Source organism: Bubalus bubalis, chromosome 3 (genome assembly GCF_019923935.1).
Source record: "Bubalus bubalis isolate 160015118507 breed Murrah chromosome 3, NDDB_SH_1, whole genome shotgun sequence".
Taxonomy (NCBI): Eukaryota; Metazoa; Chordata; class Mammalia; order Artiodactyla; family Bovidae; genus Bubalus; species Bubalus bubalis.
In genome coordinates this window covers 135,444,691-135,458,437 of record NC_059159.1, presented here as the reverse complement: position 1 = coordinate 135,458,437, position 13,747 = coordinate 135,444,691, and the positions used below count along the sequence as shown (strand labels likewise).

The 13,747-nt window shown below is 47.3% G+C and overlaps 1 protein-coding gene across 3 annotated transcripts in view; it reads right to left on the bottom strand.

Moving 5' to 3' along the window:
- The window catches only part of DPYSL2 (dihydropyrimidinase like 2), a 121,341-nt gene that overhangs the window by 66,908 nt on the left and 40,686 nt on the right, over positions 1 to 13,747 (bottom strand). Inside the window, exons 1-3 of one of the 3 annotated variants that reach the window (XM_006057327.4) lie at positions 12,073 to 12,393; positions 8,682 to 8,770; positions 6,734 to 6,918 (exon numbers count right to left, since the gene is read on the bottom strand). In XM_006057327.4, coding sequence (XP_006057389.1) covers positions 6,734 to 6,918; positions 8,682 to 8,770; positions 12,073 to 12,111 — 313 coding nt within the window. In that variant the 5' untranslated portion in view covers positions 12,112 to 12,393. Of the gene's footprint in view, positions 1 to 6,733; positions 6,919 to 8,681; positions 8,771 to 11,887; positions 11,948 to 12,072; positions 12,394 to 13,747 lie in introns of those variants that run through there. The other 2 variants (XM_006057328.4, XM_006057326.4) reach the window with 2 other exon arrangements.

Below are 13,747 nucleotides of genomic sequence, written 5' to 3'. Positions count from 1 at the left end.
GGTGACTCCTAAAGCTGTAACTGCCAGCTCTCAGGGCCAGAGGCCAGGCAACACACCCTGAATAGATTAGGGTAAATGCCAGTGTCCATGAAATAGGGTCTAGGGACCCAAACAGAACTGTCTCTGCTTCCAGAAGGGCCTCCATGTGTGTGTGCTCAGTTGTATCCAGCTCTTTGTGACCCCATGGACTGCAGCCCACCAGGCTCGTCTGTCCATGGGATTTTCCAGGCAAGAACACTGGAGTGGGTTGCCATTTCCTTCTCCAGGGGATCTTCCTGACCCAGGGATCGAACCCAGGCCTCCTGCATTGCAGGCAGATTCTTTACCATCTGAGCCACCAGGGAATGCTTGTATGTTAAATGCAATTATTTTGGATACACTATTGTTGTTGTTCAGTCAAACAGTTGTGTCCAACTCTTTGCGACCCTGAAGACTGTAGCCCGCCAGGCTCCTCTGTCCATGGGATTTCCCAGGCAAGAATACTAAAGTGGGTTGCCATTTCCTCCTCCAGGGGATCTTCCCAACCCAAGGGTCAAACTTGCGTCTCCTGCATCTCCTGCACTGGTAGGCAGATTCTTTACCACTGAGCCACCTGGGAAACTCCCAGAAGGGGCTAACAGACTCTAAATCGCACTGGGCTATGCGCTCAACTCATGAATGGCCTCCTTCACAAGAACAGCATCTATGGATGTGTGTGCTAGCCCTTCAGGAAGTGGGGGCTACATTCCAGAAGGCTTCATCTTTTTCACTCTCTTCCTCTGCTCTGCTTGGCACCAGGTATTAGGTGGTCAAGCCAAAATATCCCAGAGAGTGCATGGGTTCTTCCAGTTCCAGCCATTCGTGGCCAAGATTTGCACAGTGACACCTGAGCTGGCCCCATTCCGTGGCGTCGGCTTGCAGAAGGCACTCATGTCCATAGGTGAAATGTACACTTTCACCCACGTGACGCTTGAGGGGGGATGAGAGGCAGAGCGGACAAAAAGAACCCACGTCCACAGCCCATCAGATAATGTGGCTTTCTAACTGCCAGCCCACAGGCAGATGTTGTGGGAACAACTCAGGTCCTGGACTCAAAGACTTTCGTCTGATGTGGTTGGGTTTTCCTGTAAGCACTTTCTAACCCAAGTCAAATGAAATGATGCAAAGGGAATAATCAAAGTATGGATTACAGATGCATTCATATTCCAGTGCATGTGTGTGTTCACACATGGACCCGTCAGAGGCAGGGAGCAAACCCAAGCACCACGTGGATGAAGAAATGACAAGCAGTGGATATGCCGCAGGGACGCTCTGAGCCACACCTGTCCAGGAAGGCCCTTCACCTTGATGTAGGCCTTCTGCCTCCACCAGCATGGCTCTCTAGGAAGAGCTAGATAAGCCAAGGGGCTTCAGAGATGACTGCTGAGTCCTCTGTGGTGCTCAGGGACCACCCTGTGCACTCAGAGAGCAAGCTCCCTCATGAGACGACCAGCATCCCCACTTCCTTCCAAAAGATGGAAGGAGCAGTCCCCATTCACAACCTCAGACTGATGCTCAGGCTCTGGGTTTTCCCCGCCAACTTCCCTCCCCCAACCATTCCAACAGTTGATTGGACCGCAGTGGCCAGGGGCAGGCGACAGAAATGAGGGCAGTGCTAAAGAGACAGCTGCTTCGGTGGAAATGAACACAACTAGTGAACGTTGTTAACATCAGACGTGTAAACCCTGCTCCCCACCCCCAGGATTCTTGGTCCACTGGCATGACACTCAGATGAAGCAGGAAACCAAGTCCCATGAGCAAATAAGCTCATCCCATCATTCATTCAGCCACGCATCAGTGGAGCAGGTGTCTCAGGAGTAAGACACTGCTGGGGGCGGCGGGTGGCGGGGGGAGGGGGATGAAGATGAAAGAGACAGGGTTTCCCTGGTGGTCCAGTGGTTAAGACTCCACTGGCCAATACAGGGGACACAGATTCCATCTCTGGTCCAGGAAGATCCTACACGCCGCAGAACAGCTAAGCCGATGTGCCACAACTACTGAGCCTGTGCTCTAGAGCCTGAGAGATGCAACAAGAGAAGCAACCACAATGAGAAGCCTGTGTGCAGCAACAAAGACCCAGAGCCGCCAAAAATAAATTAATTTATTAATTTTTATAAAGACAAAAGAGGCAGAGGAGCCATGATCAAACCATAACACAGGACAAACGTCCTGAGGACTAAGGCAAGATCCTTAGCCATCTAGAGTCTGCAGATCTGGCATGGACCTCCAAGAGCCCGACTTTCCAACAGCTCCCCAAGTTCACGTGACAATCACCAGATTCAAATACAGGTTCAAGGGTCCCCTCAGACCCTCCAGGTCAAGAGGCTGGGTAGGGCTCAGGAAGCTGAATGTTTTAAGAGGCACCCCAAGTCACATCAGGGAACCCAGTCTGCTGACCACACTTAGAGAACCCCCGCTCCCACCAAATGGTCAGGTCGGTCCTCCTGCAGTTGGAGCCTCTTTCCTCTGGCTCTGTAGAGAGTAGAGATCCAGAGGGCGTCTCTATGGAGATGGGAGGTTTCTGGTACCTGATGTGAGATGGAACAATAATAACCACCACAGCTGAGTGCTAACTGAGGGCCGGGTCCTATTCTGATGCCTCCACTGTCGATCTCAGTGACAACTATCCCCATTTTGCAGGTGAGGCTTAAAGCAGGTCACACAGGTGGCGGGTGGTGGAGCCGCAGTGGCAGGTATGCACTCCCATACCTGTAACCTGCACTGGTGAACTGGGTGAGTGCCCTGCCCTCTGGCCTACGTCTTCCCCTCTATAAAATGGAGATAACTGTTCTTGCCTGCTTCCTAAAGACTCTGGGGTCTGAACAACTCTGATGGTCACAGAGCCCCCAGGACGCCAGCAGCACTTTCAACAAGCAGCACCCTTGCCACCTCCATGACCCCTCAGCTGGTCTGGATGCCGCCTACAGGGTGTGTGTCTAGAGCCTTTGCCCACCCATCACCAGACCAAAAGGGCAAAGGACATTCCCTCTGCCCCGCATGGAGGGCCCCTTACAAAGATCTCATTGTACATTTCTCAAAGACAGCCTCTGTTTCATGGCAATAATATTATTGTCTGCCACTGACGTGTCACCTCCATTTCCAAACTGGCACTATTTGGCTGCATTTTGCACTGCAGGCTGTGCCTTACAGACAGAAATGGAGCCTCCAGGTCCCGTGACCTGAGAAATGCACAGCAGGCAGCAGGTGAAGACACATCAAGTAACAGGACTTGGAGCAACGCAGAAAGATGGGAGAGAGGGGTTACGGGGAGCATGGTACCAACTTCCTTCAATGGCTTATTTCTATGTTTTCACTTCAAACTCTTCAAAGTGTCCGAAGTATTTAGTGCTGGCCTCAATATTCATTAAAGAAGCTACAATCTCATTGAAAGAGCAGGTCACGGGTGCCAACGAAGTCTCACTCAGCTAGCCATTATTCCTCTTTGCAAGGCTCCTCTCTGAAGCACACTCTAGCCACTCACTCACTTGAAGCAATACAGAATGCATAATCGGCAAGCAAAAAAAACATTCTGATTTCCTCATCTGTATTATTACCACGTGTCTCCTAAGGGAAAGGCAGGCAGTGGTAATTCTATACAGGTCAGTAACCATGGGTAGGCACTTGCAGGAGCAGTTAATATTTCCCTAAGGATATACAAGCAGTGGAGTTTGGAGTGTGACAACTTGGGACCACATTCCCACCACCTCTGCTTACTTTCATTTTTTGAGATTTGCTCATTAAATCTCCCCACTTTTTAACTGCGCCAGCAATTCTGCCTTAAAAGATGCTTGCATTCTGCCCAACTGAGTGGGGCAGGCAGTCAGATTTTTTCCCCCTTCTTCGCTCCAATGCACAATAAGGCCATCTGCTGTTTATTCTGGGCCTGTGGTCCAGGAAGCAAGACTCTGGAGACATCCCACACCCCTCCACAGAAGGAACCCACCTGAAAGTCAGGGAAAGATGCTCACAGCTGCTGAGAAAGAAGGCCAAACAGAAGGTCAGGGTGTCAGCAGGAAGAGATGTGCTCATGAGTGAAGGTGGGTCGGGGAGGGAAGGCAGAAAGAGACAAGAGGACTTCCCTGGTGGTCCAGTGATTAAGACTCTGCGCTTCTACTGCAGGGGGCACGGGTTCAGCCCTGGTCAGGGAACTAAGATCCCACATGCCACATAGCATGGCCAAAGAAAGAAAAGGACAAGAAGCAGGAAAGGAACCAAAGAATGGATCAAGTGTGAGGAGTGAAGAGGCAGAATCAAGAAAGCAGGATGGAGTCTTTCAAGTAAGGTGGAGAAAAAGCAGAGCGTTTACAGATCTGTGGAGCAAAGTGCAAGTGATTAGAAGCAAACTCCATCTCTGAGCTCAGTGAGTTGCCAAATGTGGGAGCTGGAAAGGACATCCAGGATCCTCTAGTGCAAATCCTTTACTGTGCAGACGAGCAGCCACAAGAACTGAGGTGATTCACCCAAAAGTCACACAACAGGTCAGTGTGGCAGGTAGACCAGATCTCCAGAATCCTCGTTGGATATATTTATACCTCCTAGGGCTGTCCTTTGGCCCAATGATAGACATCATCTATCACTCCCTTGAAGTGAAATGAAAGTCACTCAGTCGTGTCTGACTCTTTGTGATCCCATGGACTGTGGCCCACCAGGCTCCTCTGTCCATGGAATTCTCCAGAATACTGGAGTGGGTTGCCATGTCCTCCTCCAAGGGATCTTTGCAACCTAGGGACCAAACCTGGGTCTTCTGCATTGCAGGCAGATTCTTTACCGTCTGAGCCACTGAGGAAGCATTATTTGTGACTTACTAACAATCTGTGACCAAGGCAGGGGCCTACAGGGCCCCGACAGGGACTCCAAACTGAGGCAGATTATAACCTTGACTTGGTCTTCCAGGCTGACACCCGAGGAGTCTGTTTCTCTAAGGTCCAGTGTGGTTCCGCAGCCCGCCCTGGAGGAGGAGTGGAAATTCCCACTGGTGCCGGTAAGTCCTAACAGACACCACTGACAAAGCAGCAGGCATCCACACTAGGCCAGTGTCCCAAAGTGTGTGTGGACACCACCTGCAACCACAAGAATGGTACCCTCTAGGTTAAGAGGTAACATGTGCAGTAAGAAAGAAGTAAGGCTTAAAAAAAAAAAAAGCTTTTTCTGGTCAGTGATGACACCCAGAAAACCAGAAAGGACACAAGAAGGTGAATGCTTGATTTAAAAGTCAAAGAGCTCAGACTAGAAGGGGCTGGCAGTATTCTGACAAGTGGTTGGGAGGACAAGAGGAAGCTCAGAAACAGACCCTGCAATTACACATTAAAAAGAGCATCAATTCATAAAGTAACCAGTAAGATAGGTTTTTCTAGAGCATAAAGCACTGAGTTCTTTCCATGTTGACCCTCTTTTAAACTGAACTATAAGGTTTTAAGACAGACTGTATATTGGCTTTCATCCTTGGATAAAATCTTAAAAAAAAAAAAAGAAATAAAATAATGCCAACTGCAGCAACATGGATGGACCTGGAGATGACCATACTAAGTGAAGAAAGTCAGACGGAAGAAGATAAATATCATGTGATACTGCTTATATGTGGAATCTAACAACTGATACAAATGAACTTATTTGTAAAATACAAACAGACATAGAAAACAAATTTATGGTTACCAAAGAGGAAAGGAGCAGAGGGAGGGAACAATTACTAGTTTGACATTCAGAGATACACACTACTATATATATATTAATACACAGATAAACAAGGACTGACTATATAACATAAGAAACTATATTTACTATCATGTAACAACTATAATAGAAAAGAATCTGAAAAAGAATAGACATGCACTGATGTATAACTGAATCACTTTGCTGTACACCTGAAACTAACACAACTTTGTAAATCAACTACACTTCAATAAACAAATAAAAATTTAAAAATTATGTGTCTAGTGGGTCACTGTACAACTTGCCTACCTTCTCAAAATCAAAATGATATTTGTCAAAAGGACAATAAACAGGCATGCTGGAAACTGACCATTCACAAACAAACACTTCACATTTGTTAGGAAATATACTTTAGATTTGGCTGACTGAAAAGCATACATCTTACGGAGCAATATTCATGGGGCATCAAGGTGTCCGTGGCAGAACAATCTTCATATCTTAACAACAACTGATATCTTCAGGTGCTTCTCTGAGCAGGACTGCCCAGCTCCATTTATGTCAAACCCCAAGCAGGAAGTAATCCTTCCATTTGATGTTCTTATCAGTAGAATTAAGTTCCTGGTTCAACAATTCATCTGTTGTACCCTGGCCTCATTCCAAAAAGATACACCCTTTGGGAATTCTTTAAAAGTCAAAATCAAATACTTAGGAGCAAAGGCTCAAAATTGATAGCCCTGAAGATTACTCCAAGGACTGTTGTTTTCAAAGTGATCACAATCAAATCACATTTTCAATCTAAGAAAGACAAAAGCTCTAGAGTAGAGAAAGCAAGAAGCCACTCTTTTTTTTTTTAATCCTACTGAAATTCTCAAGTTCAACTGAAGAACCTTAGAGCTGGACAGAAAATGAGCCTAAGGCTGGCCTGTCCCCATCACTCCCCTTACTTGGAAGACCCATCCACTGTTCAGTTTGGCAACCTTAAGAAGGAAAGACTCAACAACACAGACTCATGTTCACATGATAATGATTCTCAGGCACTAAGAATATTCTTTGTAAGCTGTCTTACTGATCATGGTGGTTCCTCCAGCCAGGGCTGCCTTGGTGCCTTGAAAGAAGTCATCAGCAGAGGTCATCCCCTGATCAGGCATCTGGAAGCGGGTATGGACGTCAATCCCTCCAGGGATCACCATTCTGGAATGGGCTTCAATGGTCTTCACCCCTCCCGGCACAATCAGGTTTTCTCCTATTTGCCTAAATAAACAGGGTGGGCAATAATGATCGTAAATGAAATGTCCTAAATCAAACAGCATCTGATAGACACTTTCACCAAGCCCATAAACATTCCTTCTCTATATTCCAAAGACTTTTCAGATTATTGGTATTGTTATTATTCATAATGTCTGTACCCTACTCCCTACCCACAAGAAGCAATGTAGAGCATACTAGAAGACAAAATTTAAATAAGGCATCAGAGGCCAATTCAAGGTTTAGTTACCAGAAAACCCATATGACCAAATGATAACAAAGCCCCAAGGTATTTACATAAAATACCACCATACTTTATAACACACCCAGTTGAGTTACTTATCCTATAACAGTTTTCTCCAGACCTGATTTCACTTTACATTTATTTTCACCATACCCTTTTCAACAAAGAGAAATGAGGATTAAAAGAATATGGAGTAAAACAAAACAAAGCAAAAATAATAACATTATTATTATAAAAAGTAAACACTATGATAGAAACTACTTAAAAATATGATTAGCACCTCTAGATAACAGAGGTAGAAAATTATTCATTCGTGATGAATAATGAATATAAATCAAATTCATTAATATGTATTAAGTAATATTCATTTGTGGGTGACATGAATTCATTTCCCATTTTTTAAAAAAAATACCTCTGCTACATCTTTCTGTCAGTTTTTTGAAAAGGCAAAACTAATCACCAAGGAGTTGGTCAAGTTCTAAAACAAATTAGTGATGACTAAAAATAGCACATGGGCTTATTCACTCTTCCGCCAGAGTCTTACAGACCAGATCATGCTGCTTTCCAGTTGGGGGAAAATGGAACATGAAAGTCATGGTATTTGAGAGCCTGGAGCTGAGACTGTCACAAGCAAACACACATGGAGAAAACATTAAATGTTGAAATGTTAAAACCTCTTTTAGGATCATAAATCAGGGTGTGAGTTTCCAGGCAACAGACCCGCTCACTACACTTTTCCACTCCTCTGGACTGGCTTGCTGCTGGCCCTTGATAAATGCTGCTTATTTAAAAGATGTCATTCGCTACAGTGTTTGTCTTTAAACAGATGTGCTATTTCTCCAGAGCCCTGTGAGCTGTCCCAGTTGGAAGGGCATGAGGATACTGGGATGTTCTCAATGCACTTAACCCTCTAGGGTCCAAAAATACCCTAAATCAATCACTGTTCTGTTGTTTTCTCCTTTGAAACACAATACACAGTAAACACAAGGGCAGTCCTATTTGTGTTCACTGACACTTAAAGAACGAAACCTAAAATTGCCTTGAATGAGGCAGTAATTTGTCTCTGTGGCCTAGTAATTAATTGGTACCCTTTGGCCCCAACAACTTGGATTCTTGATTAAGAAAGCAGATGTGCCATCGTAACAGATGAGGCTGTATTTTGTATCTGTGTCCTTTGACTGTCCTACCCTCCCCACACAACAACTACATTCTAGGAACACCTTTAATATAGTCAGTGGATCATAACCCAAGTATTTGGCAACAAAAAGACGTTGTGTCACATTGGTTAAAAATAGTCAATTACATAACACGTAAGGAAATGGGTGTGCATCTATTTGTAGCTTTGAATTCCCTAAATCTGAGCTTTCAAATTCACTAATTACCAGCAATCAAGCTGTGTTTAAACAGATATTAAGTTAGTCTCTCTTTGAAGTCACTAGAGCTGATACTAGGCATCTGAATTGGAGATAATGCTTAGGAACACTGCAAGGTACCCAAATTTGTCAAGATGATGAGTTACACTTACTTGATCAACCCATCTTCCATGTATATGTCTGCATAGAATGACTGGTCATCATTAACAATTTTACCTCCTTTGATCAGAAGACGATCACTCTGAAACGAAGAAGCAGTAAGGTCATAATGCATTCCTGACCCAAGATAAGACAAATGAGCTAAGAACACTTTCACTGTTTCAAAGGATGCTCAAAATGAGCCAATTTGGGAAAGACTCACTGACAAAGGTGAACCTGTATATGGCAACCTATTCATCACTTGATGAGTCAGAACATACTGGCAAAATTCAAAGCTTATCCTAGAGGGAAAAAATCTCTTTCCATTAGACCCAAAAGCAAAAAAGAATTAAAAAAAAAAAAAAAAAAAGCCCAACAATCTCTCTTTAAAGAGCTATTTAAAAACATTTCAGATAAAGAAGACAATTACTTTAAATAGCTTTAGGCTAAACTTCATTTTAAAACAAAATACACCTACATGTAGGGGAAGTCAATTCTTGGCGAGGTTTGTGTGGGGGAAAAATTAACCAAAGTCTGTTGTCATGGGATACTCTACACAAACACATTTGGTTCAACCATAGCAAGGTTTCAATTCAGTATGTTCTTTATCTTTGTGGTAAATCACAGCAACTGTAGGTGGGGAGAAAATACTTCAAAGATGCATCATTTTAACTGTTCAGCTGTTAAGAAAAAGGTAAAGTTTTCAGATAAAGTAGATGAGAAGACAAGTTCTAAAACTCTCACACCATTATTGACTATACATGTACTTATATTTTAATTGGTGCAAAAAAAATATATGACAAGCAGCCCATAAGTCACAAGAATGTAATGATTCATCTCTATAGCAAATGCTGTTGATGGAATCTTATGCTAAAATTCTGTGTTCAACGGATACACACCTGTATTATTCCACACAAGGGTTAAATGCCCTTTTAATATGGTTTTAATATAGTCCATTTTAACAATAACTCAAAATTCAATTAAAAATAATATTCTCATCAAGTGCTATTTATGTTTAGCACTTAACAAAAAGAGAAAATTAAAGCAACTCTTTAAAAAAAAAAATACATGCTGCTTGAGACATAGGGGAAAAGACTTTTACACATAAATGCACACACACTTGGGTTTAAAAAGTATTTATTGTTTCTCTAACATAATGAAAAACATTAAGATTATTTTAATTGTGTACACTGTGGGGGCCTTCGTTCTGTTGCAGACTTTGGAGAGACAGAATAAAGAGGCAGCAACAATTCCTGCATTTACATAAAATAAATGTAAAAGCCTTTACAAAATCCTGCCCTGTAAACCATGTCACTCCAGCTGCCAATCAAACCTGTGAGGTGGATGGAGCCAGATTATTGTTCCCAGGACACAGATAGAAACTAAGACTCAGAGAGGTTAAACCACTGGCCCAAAGTCACCTGATCCTGTGCATGAACTGTCTACAATGACCTCCCCCACTTCCCCAGTACCCAGCTTTGACAGGATAAATATCCTTGGGGAGGCAAGGAGAAGCCCTGCCCTTCACCACCTGCTCGCTTTGTCACTGCGGTACCTGTCTCAGCCATCATGCGAATCCCGGAGCCAACATCATGTTAAGAAAAAGAGAGAGAGAGAGAAACATCACAGCCCAGCTCACTCGTGTGGCTTCTTACATAAGAGGTTGGCCGTGTTGATGGAGGGAGGGAAACCATGCTATAGGTCCCACTATCCTGCAACCAGATTTTGTTAAAGGATAAAGGGGGCGCTCTTTTGAGGGGAAAAAAAAAATCAGTCTTGTTGATTGTTTGCTTTTTAAATTTTTTTCTCCCCACACTGTCAAACCGAAACTGCCTTTTTCATTCACGAAGACAGCGGATTACTTCAGGCTTGCAGCAAATCTGCTCTCCACCCGCCCCCCACCCCACGCCCCAGATTCCTTTCTCGGGCGCAATGAACACATAATGTGGTGTGCCCCCGCGCTCGGCCCTTTGGGATTTTGGGTCTCTCGCCCTCAAGAAAAAGCTAGCAGCCACCGCCTCTGCTCTAACAGCTCATCCTCTAAAACCCTCCGGGGCACACGCCCCCTCCCCCGTGCGTTCGCTCCCACATCCCACTCCTGCGGATGGGTGTGCCCTTGTGCATCCAGTGGAAGCCGGGGTGCCGGTGGCTAAGGAGGAAACCACAGAGAAAGCGCGCCCTCAGACCCAGCCCTAAACACATCGTGACTTTTCAAAGATTCTTTCTTTCCGTCACCGCCTGAGCCCTGGGTTCTACCAGTTGCAATCGCGTTATCATTATATAACAATGAATTTCCCTCGCGTTCGTCCCTCCGCGGGATATCATTCGGGGATGCAGAGAGCTAAGACTGGCGAGAAGAGGAGATGGGGGCGGGGGAGCAGCGGGAACAAGAACCTGTGTTCATCTCCCAAGCATCGCAGAGTCAACGCTTGGAGCTCCTGATTTACAGACTAAGGACCCCAGGGCCCAGGACTGCGCCCGCATCTCCGGCTGCTGCAATCATTGTCTGGCCGAGGCCGGGCCGGGCCATCTGCTCGGCGCGTCGCGCAGCGCCATTACCTCCCCAAACCCGGCTCCGTGCTGTCCCCAACGCCCACCCTCCTAGCCCGCTTTGTATAAGCCAACACGGACGCCTCCCTGGCTACAGACACAAGAAAGCGAGCCCAGAGCCCCGCCAGGATCCCAGCCCCAAACCCTGGGGCGAGAAAGCCAATAGGGCTATCAAAAACCGGTCCTGGTCAACAAAAAGCCCACGCCTGTCCGTCCTTACCACCCCCCCGTCCCCGCACCTCCTCCTCTGCTCATCACCACGTCCCTGTTTTTCCTTCCCGTTTCCCCAGGATCCCGGTACACCCAGCCCTTTTCAGCATCCCTCCGCTGTCATTACGCCTCCGGGCTGAAATCGCTCCTTTTTCTGAAGAACCGGAGGAAGTCTCCAGAAAGCCCCTTACGGTGGGGGCGGGAAATGGGGAAGAATCCATTTCCCCGTCTCCCCCATCAGGCTCCAGGAGTCCAGCCCCGCAGCACGCAGCCGGGAGAACAATATCCGAGCTTCAACCATGCATATTCAATCTGGGATCCATTTGCTTACACCCCGCAGGCCGGCACCGCAGCATCTCGCTCTGACAATAAAAGGATACAGCGGATCTGGCGCGCTACCTAAAACGACCTTAATGCACTCACGCTCCTATTTTAATGCCTTAGAAACTATGCGGCTTACAATTCCATAGGATTGCGTCTCCCATCACGATCGCCTTCTTCATTAACAAGAGGGAAAAGAGAAAAAAAAAAGTTGGGTTCCTCTTCCTCCCCCTGCTTTAAAAAAAAATAAATATTCTTTAGACCATTTGTGCTACAAAAAAAATGTTGCTGGCCGATCGCATATCGCCCAAGTACCCAACTCACCGTGATGCGTGGAATATTTTTCTTCCCCTGATAAGACATCTCTCTCCTGGGAAAAAATTAATTTCAAAAGAGCAGCTTTAAAACAAAAATTGCCAGGAAAGACGATTGGTTATTTTTTTTGCAGGATTGAAAAATGTGCAGTCGAATAGCTGGTCTTGCTGATAGCAAATATCAGGAACGTAAAAGATAAATGCAATCCTCTGTCTCTTTTTCTTCCTCTCCTCCAGCACTGCCCCAGCTAGGGCGGAAAAAAAGAAAGAGAGAGAGAGAGAGAGAACAGGAGGGAAGGGGGTGGAAATAAACTACAGCAATAAAAGCCTCGGTTCAAGTCTGCCACCGCGGCGCATGCGCCGCCAGCCACTCCCTTTCCTCTCGGGCCAAAGCCATCCGCTTCGAGAGAGACGAGTCCTGATTGGTCACAATCGTGGGATATGCAAATAAGTGCGGGCGGGGAGGGGAGCGGCGCGAGTGCGCGAATTGCTGCAGTGCAGCCGAGGGCGGCGGTCGGTGCGTGCGCCCGATCGGGGAGCGCGCCTTTCGCGCCCTTTCTTTGGACCAGGGCATCGGCCACCGGGGCTGGCAGAGGCCCCAAATGCAGCATCAGCTATGCAGGGATAGCGGAGGGGTGATCGTTACGGACAGGGGGAGTCCAGCCCCTAGACGGTGGGCTTAGATGGGGCCCCGGCGGCACGCACCCGCTCGCGCGCGCCCCGGTGGATGCCCGCCCGCGCGCCAATCCGCGGAGGCCGCCGCTGCAGCCCCGCGTGGGGTGACTGCGCCGAGCCAATGGCTTTGCTGGCGGCGAGCGCGCGACTGCACGGCCGGCCGGCGCCGCGCCGCCCGGGAGGGGCGCCCGAGCCCTCCTCCCGCCGCCCTCGCCTTTCGCGAAGGCTCGCTCGGCCTCCGCCCAGGAGTCGACGGGGGAATTCAGATGGCAGCGAGCGGAGGGAAGGGGAGCGGGGCGGGAAGGCTCCGCGAGGCGCCGCGCCGGCCACGCCCGGCCCTCGAGAGGGGCGGCTGGACGCGGGCCTGTGGGCGGCCGGCGCCCGGCTGGACCCCCCCGGGGGCGGAGAGGCGCGGGCCCGTGGTGAGGCTGCGGAGAAGTGGAGCCGGAGGCCAGGCTTCGGGCATCCTTGGCCTGGCAGCTGGAAAAGAAAGTCTGAAGCCCTCACTGCTCTAAGCAGGGAAGGAAAGCAGCCAGGGAAGACGTAGTTCGCTGCTGGGGATGGAAACCCCGCCCTGAAACATCCTTTTGTGCCTTGGGGTCGCCAGGAACTTGGGGGCAAGGGAGGAGCATCAAGCGCCTGTTGGGGCCAAAAAAGCCTCAGTCTAGGGCCCGGGTCTCTTTAGTAGTCACTCTCACCTACACGATTTAGGGAAATGAAGCAGGAGGCAAGGGATGTGGAGAGGGCTGGGGAATACATTTCTATGCTGCCTGCAATTCTGTTGAGAAACTGTTAGGATTAACAGTGCCCAAGGAGCTCAAAGGATGTGCATTGCTATAGACTGGCCCCCCAGTTCACATAATGAAGTCAAAAGCCAGGAGATGAACTGGAGAAGCCGGAGGAATGAAGGAAAGGCGATCTCAAAAAGAAAGATATCCTGAGTCATGGAGAGAACCACCCAGAATCCGTTTAAAACACGGGTAGTCCTAACTCCCCAGCCAGAGGTGCTA